At 33.5% G+C, this 24,963-nt stretch overlaps 1 protein-coding gene across 1 annotated transcript; it reads left to right on the forward strand.

The window, feature by feature from the left end:
- The first annotated feature begins 8,147 nt into the window (after positions 1–8,147).
- On the forward strand, positions 8,148–24,803 carry LOC131845552 (cilia- and flagella-associated protein 58-like). The gene is made up of 19 exons (XM_059194623.1): positions 8,148–8,321; positions 9,326–9,454; positions 10,222–10,315; positions 11,610–11,745; positions 12,061–12,238; positions 12,956–13,075; positions 13,577–13,771; positions 14,397–14,518; positions 14,980–15,119; positions 15,830–15,968; positions 16,332–16,381; positions 16,894–17,072; positions 17,477–17,686; positions 17,988–18,138; positions 18,457–18,581; positions 19,953–20,110; positions 21,840–21,957; positions 22,803–22,869; positions 24,198–24,803. The coding sequence occupies exons 1-19, from the start codon at positions 8,238–8,240 to the stop codon at positions 24,365–24,367; spliced, it is 2,565 nt and encodes an 854-aa protein (XP_059050606.1). The 5' UTR covers positions 8,148–8,237; the 3' UTR covers positions 24,368–24,803.
- The last annotated feature ends 160 nt before the right edge of the window (positions 24,804–24,963 follow it).

Here is a 24,963-nt window from a genome sequence, read left to right on the forward strand (position 1 = left end):
TGAAATGCTGCTTATAAAACTGGTCTTTATCACTACGACTGATTTAAAATTATTATTATTATATTTGACCCAAAAAAATAGTGCTTGTTGGTAGTTTGTATTCACACGTTTCGACTTGTAAATGTAAACTTACAAGGATTATTTAAAAGAGCAACACACAAGTTTCTTGCTCGTTCTTCTTGTGATGAGACAGCTTTCCGAGACGAGACGAGTGGTAGATAAAAAACAAATGGTTTATATAAAAGTGCTTAAATTAAGTTTATTTGAATAAATGATTTTCTATTCTATTCTATTCTATTATTATTATATATTATGCCATATCATAATATATAATAATAATATAGTAATAACATAAAATCTAATGAATTACCCTCTTCTTATGGGAAATGACATGTACCTAATAACATATAATGTCATAACACTAATAAGTAACCAAATGAATAGGTATATGTTACCCGTTAATTAAAAAAAAAAAGAAAATGTTAGATTTATTTTTCAACGTATTTTCTTCTTTGTTTTCAATCTGTAGAATTTTAAGTACATATATATGTATGTGAATATATTTTGATAACTTACAATTCAAATAATAACTAAGTATATAATTTAAAAAAAATCTATGGCCAGTATTTTTTATATTTATAAAAATACACCATAAAGTTACGTTTAAAATCTTTTGACAGCCGCCGATTAAAAACTTTTGTACCAATTTCACAGTCTTATTTTGACCGGCCGATTTCGAAATGTTTGCTTTCAGCAATAAGGCCGCTTTATTGTAACTATACATGTTGTCCTTTAATATATTGTTTATGCCTTTTTCTTTACTGTGTGTTACAAACAAGGTATCATCATCATCATCAATCAAAAAAGTATATTTTATCTAAAATGTGTTTATACCCTAAGCTACCTAATACTATGTAATATTATTATATCTTACGAGATCTGTGTTAATATCGTGGTATTAAATTGTCAACTATCATATAAAATGCACTTAGATATATATACACAATTAAGTTCCAATAATTTACACGTTGAGGAAGTTTCCTTATTCATCTTAATTAAAATGCTATGTCTAACACTACTGTGAAATGCTCTGCATTTAATAAAATTAATACTAAAGGGAAATCCCAATATGTTCCAATGATATTTTGGGGTAAACCCAATCGTTTTCTATCACTTTTGCTATTACTTGATATTTATAACGTTGAAACTGCAATATATTTTCGTTATAATACTGAGTTAGTCCAGTCACATAAAAACATTAAAAAAAAATGTAATTTCGTGGAATACAACAAACTTGTAGAAATCGGGGTGCAAGTATTTATGTATAGATAAATACTTGCACCCCAATAAATAGAACTTTAAATCCCAACTCCTAATTTATGACCCTAACGCACTACCACCTACAATAATAATACAATGTGGCAACTAAAAAATATAAAATATATTCTGAGGGTTTAATACTAAATAAAAAAGAAAAACAGAGTATTTTGTAGAATATGAGTATTACTGCTTTAAAATGCACTACGTAGGTATTTACATTCCGGTTCAGATATGGCACAGATTACTTAGAAAGCGACAGATACATATACATTTACATGTATCTGTCGTATAGTAAGTAATCTATAATATGTACATACTGTAGGGGCTACTGGCGATATGTTTTGGCGCCAAATTTTATTTTTAAATGTAGAATCAATTAATGGCTTTCCATTCTCCACAGCCAGAAAGAAAGTATAATAAAAGGACGAATTTTATTCTAACATTTCCCATCTCTCTATTCAATCATTTACACATTATAGCAAATGTGTAAATAATATAAGTTGCAGATACGCAGCGGAGCATACAAAGTACTATGCAGTTGACGCAGATATACCTACGTCATTAGCGATATTGTGACGCATATATCATAAATGACAAGTACTTACTATGACTAGTATAATATATAGCAAACCTCAGCTCGAAGTTTGTTTATTCATTCATCCAAAATTCAGTTACTAACTAAAAATTATAAAAGTAGAGGTTGGGGCGAATGGCGATGATTGAGGTGATAGTTACCATGTTAGGTCGACCTCCAAGCAGCCCCCCTGGTAACTATCGTGATACATTCTTGTTTAATTTACAACTGTCCTCATCTCATGCTCATCTTATTTACCTCCTCTGGTGCCCAGCACGCGTAAACCGTCAAGGCAGGCGGACCTTTCCATTGTCATCTATTTAAAAAAACTCATCATGTGTAGAGCGAACTTTTGCTCTACACATGATGAGTTCATTTAGTTTGGATGTAGTAAGGCCGCTTTACGGTGTAGTAACCCTAGTAAAGCGGGATGACTAAATCCCAAAATGTCGTAAGTCCATACGTGACTGCCTCCAATATAATTGTATTGTCTATTCATATTTCTAACAATCTCCAGTGATGAATAGAAACACCGATAACAAACCAAAATATAAATTTTGGTTTGTTACCGATAGACGACTTTACATAGATACCTTCTTCAAGATAGATTGAGTTGAGTTTTCGAACGCGTAAACAAATCTTTGTATATTATTATACGTAGGTATAGCTATTTATATCTCAATTACGTCAGTTTTATATAAAAACCTCATGAAAAAAGTAGTCTACCCATTTAGGAGCTATTTACAGACATACACACATAAACTCTTTTTTATGTACCCACGTATATTAAACCACAAGTACAAATAAAATATGCACTACTAAGTTATTCTAAACACACCAGAAGACTTGGAGAGCCGCTCTATCTTAATGAAGGTCAAAAAATTACCGGTGGCCTTATGCTTCTTTGACAAAGACACACAAATAAAACAACTACGAAACAAAATATTCCATTTAATAATTGCACTTGAATACTGTTGTTAAATTAAGATCATTTATATTTATAATAATATGAATCTCAGGACAATTCACACAGCGCCATCTATACCCAAGTTAAGCTAGCTAAAGCTTGTGTTATGGATACTAGATAACTGATACAAATACATAGATAATTTTATTTTTCGTAAATACATACATACTATACATAGAAAATACCCAGACCGATACAAACAATCATACTCATGAATGTAAATGTTTGTGCCGTGTAAGGAATCGAACCCGCGACCATCGGACGTAAAGGGGTATGCAAGACCGCTAGACTACCGAGGTCGTCAATGTACATTTCCATTAATATGCATTGATCCATTTATTTTTTTGTAATGGATGACACTGCAATGATACCCTGCTGTTACTAACAGTATAGGCTAGAGAGGTACCCGTGAAATATTATAAGATGGAGGGAAGTGATTGTTAGTAATATTGACTTCATTGTTAACAATGTACAATGTCAGTTTGACTACTAAGAAGATCCCCTCGGAAACCATCGTGAAAAATTCCTGTTGAATTTGTCATGATGATCTATCTGACCTGGCCTCATGCTCATTTTATAATCCTCCACTCGTGACCAGCGTAAACTAGTATAGCTGGCGGGAGAACTTTTTTAATTGATGATAATGGAATGCCATTATCATCAATTAAAAAAAACAATCCCCTCCCCTGTTTTTGTACTGCCCGTAGAATCCGTCATACGTCATTTCAGAGGACTGGATGAGATCAGCATAACATTTCCATACTCTATATTTTCACTGCCATATCTCATTCTTCAGATACGCAGTTAACTAAACTGTTTTGCGGTGAGCTGAAATACATAATCCAGAGGACTTTATACGAGTACAAAGTATAAAAAATATATATATCGTTTATTGTCCTTAAAAAACAATTTAATTACAATAATACAGTGTTGGAATGAACTAGTAAGCATAGCAAAGTCTATGTCTAGTGCATCCCAGGTATTACCATAGGCGTAGTACGAGTATATCTTTGGTAAATATCTATAAATTAACTAACCACATAAGCTCCATTGAAGGAAGATAGGAATATCTTATATATAAAATTCTCGTGTCACACTTTTCGTTCTCATACTCCTCCAAAACTGCTTGACCGATTCTCATGAAATTTTGTGAGCGTATTGAGTAGATCTGAAAATATATTTTTCTATTTTTCATCCCCCTAAATGTTAGGGGTAGTCCACCCCTAATTTTTATTTTATTTTATGGCAAAACAACGTTTGCCGGGACAGCTAGTAATAGAATAAAATAGACACTTCTTTATTAAATTCAAATAAACTTAAATTTAAGCATCTTTGAATAGTCAGAATTATTATTTTTATCTGCCGCTCATTGGGAAAGCTGTCTCATCACAAGAAGAACGAGCAAGAAACATACGTGTTGCTCTTTTAAACCAATATCGTAATATTACATTTTTAAGTTAAAATTTTTGAATATAAACTACCAAATATAACTAATTCATTACGGTCAAAGTATTAAATACATGATGTGCACGTTGCTTCACCCGCGTGAAATTTACAGCCTATATGTTATTTTGATGTATAACCTATATTACTGTAATATTTCATCAAAAATCATTCAGTAGTTTTTACGTCAAAGAGTAACAAACATCCATCCATACTCGCAAACAATCGCGTTTAAATTTTTAATAATTATACATAAACAATTGATTGAGTAATTAAATAAGATCGGTTTAGGATTATTAATCCTAAACTAATCCAGATTTTTCTAAAGTCTGTCTTTATTCAACATAGTTAATAAATACAAATTTAAACATCAAATTAAATGTGCAAACCCTAGCCGCGGTTTCAACTTGACTAAGAACCGCAATGGCATAGTGCATCGCCCTTAATCTACTGGTTATACAGGTTTAAGTTTACAATTCCATTACTTTTTTGCTAGTAAAGCAAAAGCTAACTAAGGGTTAACTTTGTATTATGTGCTCAATAAATATAGGCTTACCAAGACCAGAATAGAGAAGTATGGATGCGTGAAGAGGAGGTCTTTGCCCAGCAAAAAGAGGACAGATTAAGATATTAAAATAATAACGTATTATTTACTAGCTACATTGAAAACAAAGATACTAAAACTAAATTAGTTAATTACTGTAGAAATAATTAAACTTTAGTAATAGACAACAATTTTTTGGTCATAAGTACTCGCAAAATTTTACAAAATGATCAAAATCAATAGATAAACTATTTTAGCTACTACTTTAGAACTTGTTTAGCTTGTCCGTCACTATTTTTTACTAATAAATAAATTGCGGTTTATTACTAAAGTTTGGTAGTCACTTTTGTTTTTTTTCATTGTCACTTGTTACAGGGCCACCTGTCATAGTATATACAGCCTACATTACTAGGTTACAATATTATTATCGATAAGTATTTTTTTTATTATGTACACATATAAAAAGTTTTTGTTTCCTATTTATAATATTGATATAGAAAATGTATAGTCAAATCATATACATATAAATATATAGTGATTCATTAGTAACTAAATTATATGAATTCTTAATTAACTGATAAACTTTTAACAAATAATTTAATAGGAACTTTATGTTTTGATTACGCACGAGCAAAGCAAAAATGTTGTTTCATTAATTTTTATTTCGAGTACACATTTAGGTGGTATTAAAAAAATTACGCAATTGCCGTATACAATTCTATTATTCTTTGTCTAAAAGTAACTATACTCTTTGTTGTATAATAGTAGATTTGCGTGTCAGTCTGAAATGCGAGGTTATTTTGGCAAAATGTGCACAAAGCTGCAATAACTATAGCCGTAGATTACGTAAGTTGAATGACAAACAAACTAACGACTAATCGGAAAGAGTCAAACATACTCATACCCTGCATAATAGTATTAATAAAAACTAACGATCCGTCCTGACTTTGCACGGGTGGATATGTAATGATAATAAAAGTAATAACCCTGGACAATTCACACAGCGCCATATAGTCCCAAGCTAAGCAGAGTCAGTATTATTATTTATTATATTTTTTTTGTAAATCCACACATAATATATATAGAAAACACACGGACCGATACAAACAATTTTACTGCCGAATACATCGTGCCGTGTGAGGAATCGAACCCGCGAATATCGTAATTAAGGCGGCGTGCTGAACCACTGGACCACTGAGTGCTATTTATGTATACAGTCGACATTTATAGCCATTCAGTGAGACAAAAGCGTGTTTGACACTTATTAGATTATTTTCTTTCGACATTATTGCAATAGCTGGTGATAACTACATTCACTTACAGACACCTACTTGAATTTAAAAATGATTTTATATTTTTGTATTCATATACAAGCTTCTTTTAATTTGAATGGCTTCTATCAAATGAGGTTTCCTTGACTATGTTCGCATATTTGAAAAGCTGAGTTTCCTGTCAGTTCTTCTTAGCTCGAAAGCACTCCGAACTGATGACTTGACATATCATAAGTCTGTAATAGACCTACATGATTAAACATATTATAATTTGATTCGAGTCCTCGAGTGGCGACCGCTGACCGGAAGACGCAGCGTGACCGACGACCAATTCAAATTCGCTGGAAGGCGTTGGATGCGAATAGCGCAGGACCAATCGTCCTGGAGATCTTTGGGGTGAGGCCTTTGTTCAGCACTGGACGTCTTCCGGCCTGAGATGATGATGATGAATTTGAAATAAAAAAAAAATCACATGGCGAGTACAAAACCGAGGGCACAGCTATAAGCAGTCGGCAATAAATTAGCAACGATCAAGCTACAGTTTAATAGTAAGAATAATTGGTGTACAACAATAAAAGTGAATTGAATAATGGAAAAGATCCGCTAGGGGGCACTGCAGGGCTCGTCCGTTGTAAATCAAATAAAACGACTATCAAAACAATTAATATATGAATATGTCATTGAAAGTTGTTGTTGGTAATTTAACGTTATTTGTAATGAACAATATATATGTACAAAAAACCAGGGATACGCAGTTAAAAAACCCACACAGTAAACTTACTAATATTATAAACGCGAAAGTTTGTGAGTATGGATGACTGGATGGAGGAATGGATGTTTGTTGTTCTGTCAGGCAACAACTGCTCAACGGATTTTGATGAAACTTTACAGTAATATAGCTTATACAACAGAATAATACACAGGCTATATATAATTTAAAATTTGTAATGTAAATTGGGCGAAATACGATGATAAATTTAAAGTAAGCGCGATACAGACGAACGAATTTCCCTAAATGTATGTATTTGAATGCAAAGTAAGGCGGATTTATCGCCATCTGTCGGATTCATTAGGTTTGTTATATGTTTTAATATTATTGGAGAGTTAATTGCAAAATTATATATTTTTAATTAATTAATTATTAATTTTCACGAGTTTATTTAGTACTTTTCGGATTTGCACAATATAAAAATGGAGAATGACGATGATGGACCGTTCGGGGGAGCCCTGAAAATAGGCTCCGAAACAAGCGAAGCAGAGAAAGAGTTTGAGAGAGTAAGTAAAACCATATCTTCTTCTGTTTACGTAAATGTAATACCAATTATCAATTAAAAATAATTGTTGATAATGGAATGATGCACCCACCTTCGCTAAGTATTTACACTGGCGGGGCACCAGTGGAGGATGATAAGATGAATATAAAGTCGCCAATAATTTATCACCACGGTTTACTCGGGAAACCTGGAGTTAATCTCACATGGTAAGTACATTGCAAGCAATGGAGATGTTAGGTCACGTTACTAACAATATCTTCCAATGTATTTATATTATAGCTAGGTGAAACATTTAAAACAAATCATATTAATGCATATCTTATTATTGATAGTTTTTTTGTAATCACTGTAAGTACTGTTACTTGTTACAATGCATTAGCACTAAATTTTTTTATATGTACTTATCAAAATTTTTTAATTACCTAATACGTGCGACGTCTTACGCTAATTAATTTATATAGTCAATTAAATACCAATAAAATTAACTTGCATATTGTGTATTCATTTTCTTCTCCTCCCGTCCAGTTCAGTTTACAAATACAATTGTGAAGAACTCACAACAAAACTCAACTGAATATCTCTTTGTTTAAATCCAATTTGTTAACATTATATACCTTTTATTTCTCGGCGCAAAACCTAATATCCTATGTTATTAGAGAGGTTATAGAGTCCGCGCTACATCTATAGAACCTCCACAACTTTGTACATGATAAGAACATCACCATAGCAACCAAACATACAGCCAACGCACCGTGGTAACAAAACGTATCCTTTTTATTATTATTTTGCTTTTTATAATTTTCACGAGTTTATTTAGTACTTTTCGGATTTGCACAACATAAAAATGGAGAATGACGATGATGGACCGTTCGGGGGAGCCCTGAAAATAGGCTCCGAAACAAGCGAAGCAGAGAAAGAGTTTGAGAGAGTAAGTAAAACCATATCTTCTTCTGTTTACGTAAATGTAATACCAATAATTGAATTGAATTAGTGCTAGTTGGTAGTTTGTATTCACACATTTCAACTTAAATACGTTACAACAACATTATTTAAAATATCAAACGCAAGTTATTCATTCTTCATGTGATGAGACAGCTTTCCGAATGAGCGGTAAATTCGAATTGAAAAACAAAATTGTGGTGACTATTTAAAAGTGCTTCAATGTAAGTCTATTTGAATAAATTATTTTCTATTATTATTCTAATAATAAAGTATACCTTCATGACTGTAATCCCAAATAGTATAGACAGAAGCATTGTCAACAATGCTTCAATCGACATCTTCATCTGTCGGTGAATGTAACATTGCATTTGAATGCTCTTGTCAACTCTTGGATTAATAATAATAATCCTAGACACTTCACACAGCGCTATCTGGTACCAAACTAAGTAGAGCTTTTGTTATTGGTACTAAACTGATATAAATACTTAAATATTTATTTTTTGTAAATATATAGAAAACATCAGATGACAAAGTCAGGCATACAAATGTTTGTATCTTGAGAGAATCGAACCCATAACAATCGGAAGACGGTGATAAACAAACTGTCTTATAACTACTAATGTAGTATCAATTTTTTTTATTTCATTGGCCTAGTGATATATTTATATTAATACTTGAAGCAACTTTGTACTTCATTTTAGGAATATTTTGCGTACGGAGGAGTATGAAATTTCGCACACCTATAAGTTTATATAGAGAAGTGCAGAAAACTAATATATTTTTAAATAAGATAAAAATACATTAAATAAGTAAAAAAAAAACATTACACACATTACCGCGTATTTGAAATCACCAACGTCAACATCACACTTCTAATATTATTTGTCTATGACTATGAAACATAACCATAGTGTAAATGATTTATGATCGAATTTCGACTATTGGACGATAACTAGTGTAATAAAATTTATTCACACATTAATTAACCAGGTTCTAGAAGAAATGAGGGAAGCCGAAGGTCTGAAACTTTACACGGATGTTTACACGAAGCTCTACGACTCCTATTACAAGATGAAAGATGACAACGTGGCCCATGTGCAAGAAATTGACGCCCTTCACGTATGTATGGAAATTAATCTTTACCACAAAAATTATACCACTTTCTGTTCTTTCTTAGTTACAGTTATGTTATCTGTGGTTATAGGGAGTTAGCGTGTACGCGATATGTCCTAAGAAAGTCCTAAATATATCTACAGATAGATACTTGTAGGAATCAGTTTTATTACAGAGTACGGAGGTGTAATTTAGGAATAGCAATGCATCAATGGCAAGGTATCAAGTAAACGACATTTTTTTTTAAATAGGTGTTATTTTGCGGAAGTCCATTACACTGCTTAATGAATTTATAATAGGTACTTTATTTAATTCAGCAAACATTAGCATATATGAGACCACTCATGCATTTACACTGGTAAATGAACGATTCAAGTGAAAGAGCGTGAGGATGATTCTGTCCTCGAACCGACAATGACATAAAGTTTTCCGATCATTTCATATCATACAATTTATGTCGTTATAATCTTTTTTTTGCATATTCGTCCGGTTATCATTAAAATGATGCGTTCTATAAGTCCTTCCGCAGCTTTGAAGTGCCATTTCTACTCGCCCCCTATGGTTCGGTGAAGCTTTCAAGGCTAGCTGCGGCCAAAACATTAGATTTGTTCGAAAAATAAAAAAAAACTGTTTATTCCTGGTAACTCGAATCAACTCGAGTTATGTTTATTACGAGTTAGCACATCTCTAGTGTATGTGTTCTTTTACCCAAAATAAAGTTTTATCATCTAAAGTAATGAAATGAAGTGTAACAATGAGTACTAATTATGTAGACAAAACTACGCCGCTTCGATGACACCGTATCGGATTACCTGGCAGAGATTACAGACTCCCATAAAACTATTGAGAAACTAAGAGCTGATATTGGTAAGTAATACAAGATATGATAATAATAACTGTTTATTGCGCGCATTTATACAAAGAACAATAAGTACAATAAATAAAGACAATAAAAATGTTTTACAACAGGCGGTCTTACTAGTATTCGCAATCTCTTACATAAAATTACATTATATTTATTATAATACCGCTATGGCAACCATTTAACATCAGATGGGACGTATGCTTGTTTGCCAACATCTTATATATAAAATTCTCGTGTCACAATGTTAGTTACCATACTCCTCTGAAACGGCTTGACCGATTTTTATAAAATTTTATATGCATGAATAGGAGGTCTGAGAATCGGCTACTATTTTTTATACCCCTAAATGATAAGGGGTAGTCTACCTCCAACATTTTATTTTTTATTTTTTGTACATTTTTTTTTATTAATATATTTTTTATGTGTCATTAAAAATACATACAACCCTAAATCTATCTATCTATCACCAACCCCCATTTTTTTATAGCGTTATTAATTTATATGGCAAAGCAACATTTGCCGGCACAGCTAGTAGGAGTATAAAACAAAATAGTCGTAAAGTATAGACTAAGTTTCCAAAGCCATGTTATGGAACTCATTTTTTTTTCGCTACCCTTGTCATCAAGATCGGCTAGCTATTTTAGTTAGTGATCTGGCAAGAAATTCAACTTATTGACCTTATCACGGCCCCGGTGGTCTGACGGTTTAGTACATTGTCTTACATCCAATGGTTGCGCGTTCGATTTTTCGCACTGCAAAAACATTTGTATTCATCAATATGATTGTTTGTATTTGGTCTGGGTGTTTTTATGTATATTGTACGGGCAACCGCACATGCCTGCTTACTGTGCAATACACAATTGCCTACACATGCAATTTCACTTCAATACATTTCACCTCATTATATTTATTTTAGTAATAAAAATCAAAAAAGTGTTCGAGTAGCATTCAACCGAGGCGGTTTTATTTAACAAAAACCCCTCATCAATCAATCAATAGCATTATCACGGAACTGTGGGCTTAAACCCCCACATATATTATGTATATACTTTATTGTACTTGCAACATTAAAAATAAAGATATATGTATTTTAAAAAAATCTAGATATATATTTCAGTTCTCTAGTACTCATAACACAAACAAGCTTGTGACTAAAAGGTGCTTCTAACAGTTTGTTACTTCGAATTCTGTAACAAGAGTGCAGCATATTTTTTTTAAATATACAATGTACAAACAGGGCCTTTAATATTTTATTGTATTATAGATCTATCATGAAAATATCTCATTGTAATATAGAGGAAGCTAGAGCGCTAGCCGACGCGATGCACGCAAGGGAGCTGATCAGCGTAGAAAGTCTGGAGACCATGAAGAGAACCGTGACTAGGCTCGAAAAGGAGTTGGATGCAAGGAAACGCGCCGGCGACGAAGATGCGTGAGTGTTTAGACCTTTTTTCACGGTTATTTACTACTAGCTGTCCCCGCTGTTTCACCGGATTAATTTCAATAAAAAATATAGCTTTTGTGGTATTCTCATGCATGAGCTATATTACTGTAAAGTTTTATCAAAATCCGTTCAGTAGTTTTTGCGTGTAAGAGTAATTACTTACAAACTTTCGCGTTTATAATTTTACTAAGATAGACTACTGATTGCACTACTGACAAACACTGGTTTAGTTACTGGTGGCCCGCCCTGGGTTTGTCCGGATATTAAACCGGGTAAATAAATATAACCTGTCTAATTTCAAAGTGGAGCCACATCAGCTGTAAAAGAGAAAGAGAAATTTGAGAAAGAGAAGGCGCGTCTCCAAGGTGAACTAGACGGTGTGAAGCTGAGGCTCTCCAACGCTCTCAAATATGTGGAAGAGTTGGAGAATAAAAATACGGCCGCCGATGAAAATATTGCCAAACTAGAGGAGCAACTTGAGGTAATATAATATAGACATTGGAAAACTTTAAACTTCGTAAATGGTTGGATGTTTGTTACTCTTTCACCGGCCGGGTTATTGGGCTCCCTAAAATATTGTAAACATGTATAATATTAATTTGAAAAGAATACGAGCTGAGTTTCTTGTCAGTTCTTTTCATCACGAAAGCATTCCGTGACTGTAGATTTGACATAGCATAAGAGTCTGTAATAGACCTACATGAATAAAGATATTTTGAATTTGAATTTGGATGGTCGAGCGCAGTGATGGCTGGCTCATCCGTCATACTCGTGAACGAATGCTGTCTATAGGGACTGGTTTGCTCTAATCATAACGACTGATTTACTATTATTTAGTAACTCAACCAATTGGTTGTATATTTAATATTTTCTCTATTTGAGTATTTAATTGAATTAGTGCTAGTTGGAAGTTTGTATTCACATATTTCAACTTAAAAATGTAAAGTAACAACTAAATTCTTTGAAAGAGCAACACGCAAGATTCTTGCTCATTCTTCTGGTCATGAGACAACTTTCCAAACGAGCGGTAAATTGAAAAAAAAATGGGATAACTATTCAAAAGTGCTTCAGTGTTTATTTGAATAAATTATTTGTATTCTATTCTATTTATATCTGGAATTTTAAATAATAATATATTGCAACCATATTAGATTGCGTTATATAATTCAGTTGTACATAACAGTGTAATTATTTGTAGGAAGCAGATAATAACACAGTGCGGCAAAATCGCCTGGTGGATCATCTGAAAAACGAAAGTGTGAGCCTCAAGAACGAAGTGGAGAGTAGAGGCACCACAATTGCAAATCTAAACGAAAGGGTATGTTATACAGATTACGTACATTAATTAAATTACCTTTTTACATAAGTATAAATTCAGGTAATTAAGATTGATTTACTTTCCGGTGATGGACCTGCCGATAACAAACCAAATTAATACGAGAGACGGCGATACATTCACATCCCGTTGTATTTTTTTAAATTAATGATAATGAACATCTATATATGCCGTACTGTACACATATCCCCACATTGTCTTTTAAGTCATGAATAGGACGACTAAGACGTAAACACATACGGAAACTGTTATATATATTTTTTGTTAACTGTAAAAAATATTTTATTATTATATAGTCTAAATATAAGATGATTCTAAGAGCTGTAAAACAATCAAATAACAAAAAACCTTCCGCTGAATAAATGAATTAACAAAATGAAATATCAATCGGATCACATTTGTCAAATTTTTTTTTCGTTGTAAAGTCATTCGGTATACATTTTTAAATCAGTTTTTTGTACACTCGCCTATTCAAATATTCAGGCGACGAAAGCAGAAAAGGCAATTGAACGTCGCGACAAGCAACTCCGTGAGACTGGACACAAGCTAGAAACCGCCCAACAGGAGCAAGAGGCTGCGTCCACCAAAGCCGCCCAATTCAGAGAACAGCTGGAGACCACCAATATAGAGTTTGAAAAGACTAAGCAGAAACTTAACAATACTACAAAGGAGTTAAAGGTAAAATTTTAAAAACTTAGTAATCGCCCCAATTATTAAATAATCAACCATTCGGGTTGAATTTTCAATCATTGGGGCGATTTGAATTTAAACTATAAGTTTTAACATTACTAAAGTTCTACTGTTGAAGATTTATATCCCTTGTGTGTCAAATAATAATGGTAGTGTCTGCAATGTTGTTTTTTTATTTATTTAAAGCAAAATTTTTATACATAGTTAAAAAAAATATTCGCATGCAGAATGCCAGTACTTTTCTAAATTAATCTCCTCTATATAAACTAGTAAGTGTAAGAAAATTCATACTCCTTCGACGGCGCAATATTCGTAAAAATGTGTACAGAATTTTTGATGAATCTATTAATGCTACACCATTAATAGATTACATTTCAGGAGCAAAAGAATTAAACGAACTTACATTAACTAACGTGTATATAATGTATTGTAAGTTACATTAGTAGTATCACGAGCGTCACATGATAACTTGCTGACCATAGTGTTGTTCATGTATATAGGCGACGGTTACCACTTACCATCAGGTTAAACATTAAATTATAAGTTATGCAAATTAAATAAAAAAAACGCGAGTGATATTTAAATAAATATAGAGTACAATTGTTATTAGTAGAATATGATCGACGATGGCAACAGACTTCGCAATGAGGTTTCCAAGTTGACCAAACAGGCTGTGCAGCAGACGAAGAAGTACCAACTGCTTGAAGGAAATAAAGCCAGTGTCGAGTCAGAACGGTACACATTTTTGTTAATTTACTGTATTACAACTAATAATAATAATATTGATGTTAGGTACCTCACTTGAGAACCATACTTGGGAAAAATACTGGCGAAAGCTGAGTAAAATAAATCTTAATAATGATAATTCATTTATTTGTCCTATCAAAGCGAGCCCCATCTATCTAAGACGAATAAAGATCAATTGCCGAATGCGAGTATCAACTACACTTCAAAATGCTATAACTTATTTGTTAATTCTTATTTATTCCTTTATTGGTGATAAAGTTAAAAAGATTGGTTAAATAATATCAAAAGTCCATATAAGGTCACCAATAGGTCTGAAGCTGCACTTAAAAATGTTGTAAAAATTGAGAAAATATAACGCAGAATAAGTTGCGCGGGTCGGCTAGTATAGATAATATAAAGGAGTTCGCAAAGGCCGGTTCACAATATTTTTAATATTCTTTCGTTAACAGAGAACGGCTACGTCAACAAGTGAGTGTAATGGAACGGGAGATAATGCTCGGCAAGAAACAAGCGGAATCTGACAAGAGAGAAATAGAGAATCTGAATAGAGAGAAGGACATACTGAACAAGAATATGCAGAAGATACAAAGTGAGTCTAATTGTCATTGATATCCTATTCTGTCACTAAGTAATCTGTTTTTACTTCAGTTCGGAAACATGACCACCGCTACTGAAAGCGTAACCTTTCCCATTAGTGATCAAATTCCGACATTGAATCTACACCCATACTGTTTGAGATGTAGTCTGATTGCTAACAGTCAAGGAGATGTTTCGAAACTACATATATCCAAACTCTATTAATTGCCTGATAATTCCGCGTTTAGAGGCGAAACCATATTGCAATATACTTAAACCAATATCCAATAATGAACTTAATCACTAACTGGGAAGTACATAACCTTCTAGTAGTAGTGGTCAGGTTTCCGCACTGAATATATGTGGTCTCACACATACAAATAATAGCGGAATTAAACAAAATAATATAAATACATTAGGCAATGAAATGGACTTCCTAAAAATAACAACTAATTTGATAAAATATAATGAGTCTATCTGAAAATATATAGATACAGAACATATAAACCTACGGTCTCGAACGTTCTCCCAGACAGGGTAGTCTGAGGCATTGGTAATTGGAACACTTGAGATGCCCATATTTTGCATTCTAAATGTTTAACCTATTATCTGTGATTTAACTGTGTTGTTTTTAATATAAAACAAACAAAGAGCACTCTTAACACGATGTTGCCAAAAACTCATTTGCTACTAAATAATTATATTGTTAATAATAAAAACCAGACGAAGCAATAGAAAACCTTCAAATGCTACATCTACAAGAACAGCGCCGTAAACAGCTTGAGCACGAGCTGGAATTGAACGCAACGCAGATCAACAAACAGAGACTGCTCATACGACAACTGGAGAAGGACAAAGACAGGTATCCTTCATCCATTATCACACATATCGCAAATTAAAATTTCATCATGACCATCTCCAGGAATGACAGTCCTCCACCGTGCATTTTGAGTGCCATCTGCACTTGACTCCTAACGTTCGGTGAACCTATAAAGGCAAACAGAATTTGAATAGTTAAAAAAGCCGAATGCATATTTCAAATTCATACATTTAAAAATTACTAACAAAATTTAGTTGGAGAAGATCAGAAACTTCCAGAAAATAACGTTTACTTTCCTAAAATGTCGGCAACACACCCGCTAACTTGGATTCTGCTTTAGCCATTACTACTATAAACTATTTTCATATAAAACCAGCTAAATAAATCCCTAATTATTTTAAACAGGATGCTGGAAGAAACAATTGCATTGAACGAGAAAGTCGACGAAATATCAGGTAAGGTTATCAGACGTCGTAAGGTAATAAGTAAATGATTTATCACTTTGTGGTTTAATACATGATTTATATTCTATAATATTACTCCATGGAACATGGGGATATCATTTGAAGATAAAATTCGCTAAATAAACTTAAAAAGATAAACGTTGCAATTTGAATAGTAAAACTCGAAATTTTAACTATTAATATCTATAAGCAGCTGTCCGGTACTGACTTTATAGATGGCCCCTTACGGCAATTAAAGATTTTTTTAAGTTAAAATATGTAGAAATAACCCATAGTATTCCATTCTTCGTCAACCATTTAGCATTATGTGTGTTTAATCTGGGTATAAAATTTTAAATCCTTACTACTTTAGTATACACCCTAATATTGAACGCCATTGTTTCGAAAAAAGTTAATATAGAAAGATAGAATTTAAAACTCTGAGTAATAAGTATTTACATAATGTTTTATTTTATTTCTAATAATATGTAAGTCTTTTAATACCCTGCTAATATTACAAACAGAGGAAATACGTCTCCGTACCGCTGACATCTTGGATTTAAAGAAAGCACTGCGCGAGGAAACGATCAAGACTCGAAAACTGTCAGTAGCGTTAGATGGAACGCGGGCGGAAAGAAATATGCTGCATAAGAACTACACGGAGGCTCTGGACGAAATCCAAGACCTTAAACAGAAACTGAAGGTACACTCAGTATAATAACATAAATTTGATGTATGTTCTTGCGAAGGAGTCGCACCATGACCTAGTTACTATATCCAATTGTGAAATTAAAATCTAGCACCCAGTTAAATGCACCTGAAATTTTCGTGTTATCTAACTGTTTAGGAAGACCTTACACCCCTCCCAAAACTGTAATATAAAATCTACATTCAGTCAATGAAAGAAGTAGACCTGTATATCTAGATTTTTTAATATATACTCGATGCTTCTCTAGGCGTTTTGTTTTATTCTGTTGGTAATAATAAAATATCAAGCTCAAAATGTACTTGTATATAAAAACCTTAATTCAGCCAATGAAAGAAATAGGCTTCACGGGGAGTTTCTTTACATTTTTATGTTATGTACTTACATAAAAAATATTTCAGATGCTAGCATATCAAATTGAGCAGCTAAAAGAAGACATTAGTGGCAAGGAGACAGGTCTGAAGTCTTGTGAGGGTACGCTCGCCAAATGTAACAAGAAAAATGAACAGCTACGGGCAGAGGTGCAGGGCGGACTTGCAAAACTCTCCGAAGCCAGAGCGGACATAGCAGCCCTCAGACAAGAGGAGGCCAGGCTGAATAGAATAGTACAGGTTTGGTAACAAATGCAAAAATCATTTCCAATTTTTTACTTCTTTTTCTCTTTTTTATTTTTGTACACTAAATCTGACGATAGCAATCCCATCCTACCCAAACTAAATAACAAAAAACAATAATCAACTTAACAGAATACGATACCAACCAAAATAATGTCATGTCATGTCTCCTTACCTATTATTACACTGCCTAATCTGCACCTTACAGCAGCAACACATCTTAAACACCAACCTGCTTGGCGGCTAAAATAGGTGAGACCCAGGCAGACTTTGAGAAACTCTCTGGCAAACTCTACAGGAAGGAGATACTGCTCGAGCGAAGCTGATGAAAGAGCTGGAAGGTCTTATGAACGAACGTGACGTGGTGGGAGCACAACTCGTGAGGCGGAACGACGAGATCTCACTCCTGTACGAGAAGATACGAATTTTGGAGGTCACTTTACATAGAGGTGAGGCAACCAGTATTCTGAATATGACCTATTTACAAAAAAATGTTCTCGATTGATGAATAGTTTTTATTTTAATCCTGGACACTTCACATAGTCCATTCCAGTCCAAGTCCAAGGTAACCAGAGCTTGTGTTATGGGTACTGGACAACTATTAAAAATACTTAATTTATTCTATTTATAATAGTGATCTATTTGTAAATATGGCTTAATAATAATAACAATAACTCTGGACAATTCACACAGAATTGTCGAGTTGTTATTAATATTATTTTATCTATACAAATGATCTATTATCATCCAAATGCTATACTATGCAGGAGAGCGTCAATACGAACAGAGAGTAGAAGACATCCGGTTGCTGCGACTAGAGATCATAAGACTACGCAAGGAGAAGAATCTACTGTCCAAGGGAATAGAGAATATGACAGACTTACGGCTCGAGGTAGCTACTCTCTACTTTGTCACTGATTTATTTGATCAGAAATATTATCAAATAGCTACTAGTACTCCCTGTAACTTTATACACGTGTACATTTGTGAAGCGCCATCTATTGATGTTAAAACAAATGACAACGATATCAAAGCCACACATTTTCGCCACATTTTTTCAATTTAAGGTAGCATATTAAAATATTCGCAAAATTAATTATTGCTCCATTTTATTTAAAATTGATTTAGCATGCTACGTCACTTCCAATGGTCGCGGATTCCTCACACGGTACAAACATTAGTATTCATGAGTATAATTGTTTGTATCGGTTTGAGAGATATCATTTGTCTAGTATACATAACAGAATCTCTACTTAGCTTGGGACTACATGGCGTTGTGTGGATTGTGCACAGATATTATTATTATTAAAATTTGATATGAAGATAGGCACGTGTATATATATTTTTTTAAGAAACAAACGAAGTCACGGGTAACAACTAGTCTAATATAATTTTGCATGGTAGAAACTATGAAACGTTGCAATTATTACTTTTAATAAGGTAATTAATTATACAATTAAATATCGTGATTGATGTTAATAACGAGAGTGCTGCGGAGTGATTAAGTTTAATTTTTAACAAATTACCCCATCTATTGTTGCGCTACAACTAATTTGTTGTTGATTTATTGAGGCTGGAGGAGCAACTCGACTGTTTAGCACCACCGGTTTACTTCCGAGGGTCCTCGTACGGTACAAACACTTGTATTCATTATAACTATGATTGTTTGTATCTGTCTGGGTGTTTTCGATGTATATTTTTTATAATGGAGGATAATGGTATGTTGCATTCGTCAGCGCTAACGGTATACGATGGCGGAGCGCCTGTGAAGGATATCATCCTAAGGAATATCCTTCACAGGATATTCCTTAGGATGTGTAGGATGTGTAGGAGTGAAGGATAAGCGGGAAGTTAGACCAGGTAGCCCATCGTGACGAATTTACCAGGAATTAACCTAGATGTCTTCCAGGGGGGACTTATTTACTATTTATTTTCCGTTACTAACAATCCCTTCCCCACTCTACGTATATTAAGTATGTATTTATAAGTATTAATTTATCTAGTACCATTAAACATTAGCTTTTTTATACTACTACTATTGTGGCAAACAAGCATACGGCCCTTCTGATGGTGAATGGTTACCGTAGCCTGTGAACGTCGTAACACCAGGGGTGTAACGTGCGCGTTGCAGACCCTAAAAGCTTTGTTTAGCCTGTGACTAGATGGCGCTGTGTGAAAATATTATTATTATTGTTATTATCCCTTTTCTAAATATCTCGGTTAGTTCTAGGCTCTAGGTTGCTAATTTAATTTCTATTTTCAGGTATTCAATCTTGAGCGAGAACTCGGCCGCGAGAGACTGCGGGTGCGGGCGTTAGAAGAAGCCCTAGAGACACCTTTGAACGTGCACCGCTGGAGGAAACTCCAGGGTACAGACCCTGAGAGCGTGCAGCTTACACAAAAATTGAGAGTGACGCAAAAGTTAGTGGGTTTTTTTTTATGTAATTGGAATCGCTAATAAGCTGACGGCCCGCCTGATAGTAAGCGGTATCCGTCGCCTATGTACACGAATAATACTACGGACATTAAAAAACTTAATGAAATATTATAAAAAAGTATATCTATCCGTTTGTTTGTTACGTTTTTGCGACTAAAGGGATTTTTATCTCTCACAGTACATATGTCATGTCAACAAAGTATATTATGTAAAATGTATTTTAATTGCTATAAAATATATACCTAATATATATTATTAATATTCGCCCGCATGAAATTTAGAGCCTATGTGTTATTCTGATGTGTAAGTTATATTACAGTAAAGTTTCATCCAAATCCGATCAGTAGTTTCTGCATAATAGAGTAACAAACATCGATCCATCGATTCATCCATACTCACAAACTTTTGCGTTTATAAAATGTGTAAGATTCTTTAAAACTAGCTAACCCGGCGCATCTTCATCTGCATCACACTTATCATTATATATCGCCCAATTTACATAATATTGTTTTAAATTGTAACCCATAATGTTTTTCCGATGTATAAGCTATATCACTGTAGAGTTTCAAAGAAATCCGTTCAGTAGTTTTTGCGTGAAAGAGTAAAAACATCCATACTCACAAACTTTTGCCTTCATAATGTTAGTAAGATTATTTAAGACTAGCTGACCCGCGACTTCGTCCGCATGGAATATAACTTTATTTTTCTATAATATAAGATTTTTTCTAAAATAAAAGTAGCCTAAGTTACTTCTTATTACATCAGCTACCTGGCAATAAAAGTCCCGTCAAAATAGATCCAGCCATTTCAGAGATTAGCCGGAAGAAACAGACAGACAAACAAAAATTATAAAAAATGTTATTTTGGTGTATGTACCGTATTTATATTCATATGCATGTAGTAAAAAACGGTTATTTCAATATTACAAACAGACACACCAATTTTATTTATATGTATAGATTATTGATGAACTAGCTGAACAGAAGTGATGGATAGTAAGTAAGTTTGCGTTCAGATAATGTCCATTGCGTGTCCATAGATCTACTCGTGCCAGCGTCATCACAAACTCTAGTGTAATAGCTGACACTAAGCACGGGTCAGATCAATCGGTACATATTTTTTGCATTGTATTGTTATAATCAGTCGCGTAGCCTCGTGAACTTCATTGGTGTTAAGTCGATTGTGACTGCAATAAAAACATGGATTAAGGAATACCGAGGCCACATGACTCAATAAAAACAAAGGATTAATCAAAGACCTTATACCAGAACGAAATGCAAAATACTTTTTTACAGAAATCTAGGTATAATAATAACCCTGGACATACACTGCCACCTAGTCCCAAGTTAAGCAGAACTTGTGTTATGGGTACTAGAGAACTGATAAAAATACTTTGATATTTAGTTTTATTGTAAAGACATAATAGGCATATAAAACACCCAGACGATACATAGAAATAATTATACGCCTAAAGACTAGACAACTGATACAAATCTATGTATTTGTATATTTAATTTTATTGTAAATACATATATACATTATATATATAAAAAACCCTGACCGATTCAAACAATCATACGCATGAATACAAATATTTGTACCGTGCGAGAAATCTAATCCGTGACCATCGGATGTAAAGTGGCGTGCTAAACCACTAGACCACTAAGGCAGTATTTATCGTTACTGTTATATTAAAAAACCGGTTGTTACCAGGAAAGTGCTGGCACAGAGTGAGATGCTGGTGTTAAAAGACCGCGAGTTGAAGGAAACGCGAAATCTCTACACTGCTGTAAAAGACATGCTCGCTTTGCAGCCAAGTCCCGAGATACAGGTATAAATAATAAATTATTCCCTAGTTTCACTCGTTATTTATATTATAATACTAAATACAACGAGTGAAACCATGAGGTTTATACATATACTTGCTACTCGCCCCGGGTTCGCCCGAGTGTACATGTATTACACCTATAAACCTTCCTCTTGAATTACTCTATCTATTAAAAAAAATCCTCAAAATCCGTTGCGTAGTTTTAAAGCTTTATGCATACATAGGGACGAACAGACAGCGACAGTAACTTTGTTTTATACCATGTAATGAAATATCTGCATAAATAAAGGGAAAAATTTATTGGTAACCTGACTTATTAAATTGACAGGTAGAAAATGCCACAATATATTAAGTCCGCTAAATGTACTTTCATCTCTGAACACATCCATTAAAGTTATCTATAAATTAATACGTGAAGCAAAAACTTTGTACCCCATTACGAAAATGCACGGACGAAGGAGTATGAAATGCCGCACGCTCATAGTTTATATAGAGAAAGAGAGCAAAATGCTAATATTTATTTTAATTATGTACAAAAAATACATTAAATCAATAACAAAAATATTAAACACACTACCATGCATTTGACACATACACGCATATATTCTTTTATTTATTGTCAAAGTCTGTGGTCAAATTGAGAAAAGATTGTCTTTAATATTATACATATGTCTTACTGAATGTCAAACAAAAGCATAATAAATTCACTAATTACAATATATTTAAATTATTTATGGCCGAATATCGACTAATGGGCGACCACTAACATAAATAAAAATAAAAATAAATAGAGTAATATGTTATGAGTTAACTTGTAATTTTTTTGTATTATACGTTTTTATTTTCAGCAAACATTAAATCGCACACAAAGGGCGCTAGCGCAACGGACTACGAAGATGAAATGTTTAATAGCGGGTATGTATTCAATAGTAAATCAAGCGTAGGACTATCCACAGATATGTGGAGTAACGACATACGTAGGGTTGCGGGTAATAACTGGAAATAGAGGGGCTAAAGATCGTGCTTTGGGGGAGCCCAAGGCGCGCCACTGAGCACGGGCATCTGCCTATGTACAGCAGTGGGCTAATGATGATGCACTCAATTACTTGTATGTTTAGAGTTCGAGGGACTATTGGGTAACAGAAGAAAACCACCGTGATGGGTAATGTGCTAACTTCAAGGTCATATCATCCATCACTGGTCTACAATAAAAAAAGCTCCCCAATTAATAAAAAAAAGCTCTACAAACATTACTTTTGCAATATACAGTGAATGACTTTTTAGTGAACAGGATTTAACAGCTAAAATATAATAGTTTTAGTTTTATTATACGTCTAGCGTTATTATTAACAATCAGCATTTGATTAAATTTGATTCGTCAGCAAGAAAGTTTATTAATGAATACCACGAGGAAACAGTGGGCATGCCTGTACGCCCGGAGCCAATTTCGTTTCGGGGAAAAATCCCAATAACCCCACGTCTGCGTCACTATAAGGAAACATAGTGTACATTTTTAAATTTATGATCTGGAGATGACGTTAGTAATCAGTGAGTAGGTAATATCAGTTTTAAATCAGGTGGAATGTTGGGGATAATACTTCACTGCTTTAGATAGGTTTATACACAAATTACAACATTATAAGTAGTTAAATCACACCTAATAAATATACATGTTAATAATACCTATGTACATTAGCATTAATTCTGTAAATTGCGCGGATGGAGGAATTTGAAATTTATTACTATACACACTATTTAAATACAATAAATCAAAAACTCACTATGTATTAAACTACATATGTATTTAACACACAAGAATTATAAATTATATAAGAGACAGACGTGCATAGCAAAAAATTTTCATTTTCATTTAATAATGTCGGACATCTAAATATGTAAACAATTCATAAAGGAAATTTCAGTTCTTCTCAACTAAACTGGACGGTAGAGTAAATAAAAAATTGGATGTTCTTAAATGACCAAAATGTCCTACTATATGAATAAATGTTTTTTTTTATTTAATGATAATATATGGCGAAGATAATTATTTATGTACATAGACATAAATAATTATCTTACTATAAAATAAATGTACTTATTAGTTGCTAAGCGTACATTTTGTAAACTCCTGGGCATGTTAAGCATTTTTGTTGATCAAGAGGCAAGTTCTTATGAAGAAAACAACGGTAAAATAATAATATTCAAATAAGCATACAACATTTGGAAATATATAATTGTTGCAGAGCTAAGTATGCGAGAGAAGCAAGTGGCAGATTTCAGACTGGAACTCGACCGAGTCAACAACGAACTGCAGTCGTTCAAACAACGATACTACGAAATAAAAAGAGCTCTGGACGCGGATGAAGCGAGGCGACTTCGTGTACCGTCACCACCACAAACTGTCCAACCCTAAGCTAATGAGGACTGTCTTCACCTCCATTTGTTATTACACTATTTGTATCAATTGTCTAGTATCCAGAAAACAAGCTCTGCTTAGCTTGGGATTAGATGGCGTTGTGTAAAATTGTCCTGAGATATTATTTCTCTTTATTTATTTTAATTATCAAGGAACTACCAGGCAAATATTGTTTATGATACTGAACCGCTTTCGTCTAGAAGCAAGGTGAAATCTAATAATAAATTATATAATTCAAAGTCAAAAGGGTCCTGTGCTGTCACTTAGAAATAAGGTGCCTTTCTGACCGGGTCGGCGCATTTGTTTCCGTATGACACGTTGGTGAAGACTGTCTGTACCGAAATGAGTCAATCGGGAAGCTCTTATTTTAGTTAAAAAAGTGTATACACTTTATATAAAGGGAATTTACCTTCATAGTATTACTTGAGAACAAGACGTTTATTACAGCTCTTAAATGGTAATATCATGTTTATATAGAATCTGTACAGATTCGACCGATGGGATCAGTCGCCTAAGCATGCAAGGTGTAACTGAAAATTAACAATTAACACAAAGACAATTCTTTATTTTGAGATATTACTGTTTAGTGCTTC

This window comes from Achroia grisella, unplaced genomic scaffold, assembly GCF_030625045.1.
Source record: "Achroia grisella isolate CSIRO2021 unplaced genomic scaffold, CSIRO_AGI_Agris_v1 utg474, whole genome shotgun sequence".
Classification (NCBI taxonomy): Eukaryota; Metazoa; Arthropoda; class Insecta; order Lepidoptera; family Pyralidae; genus Achroia; species Achroia grisella.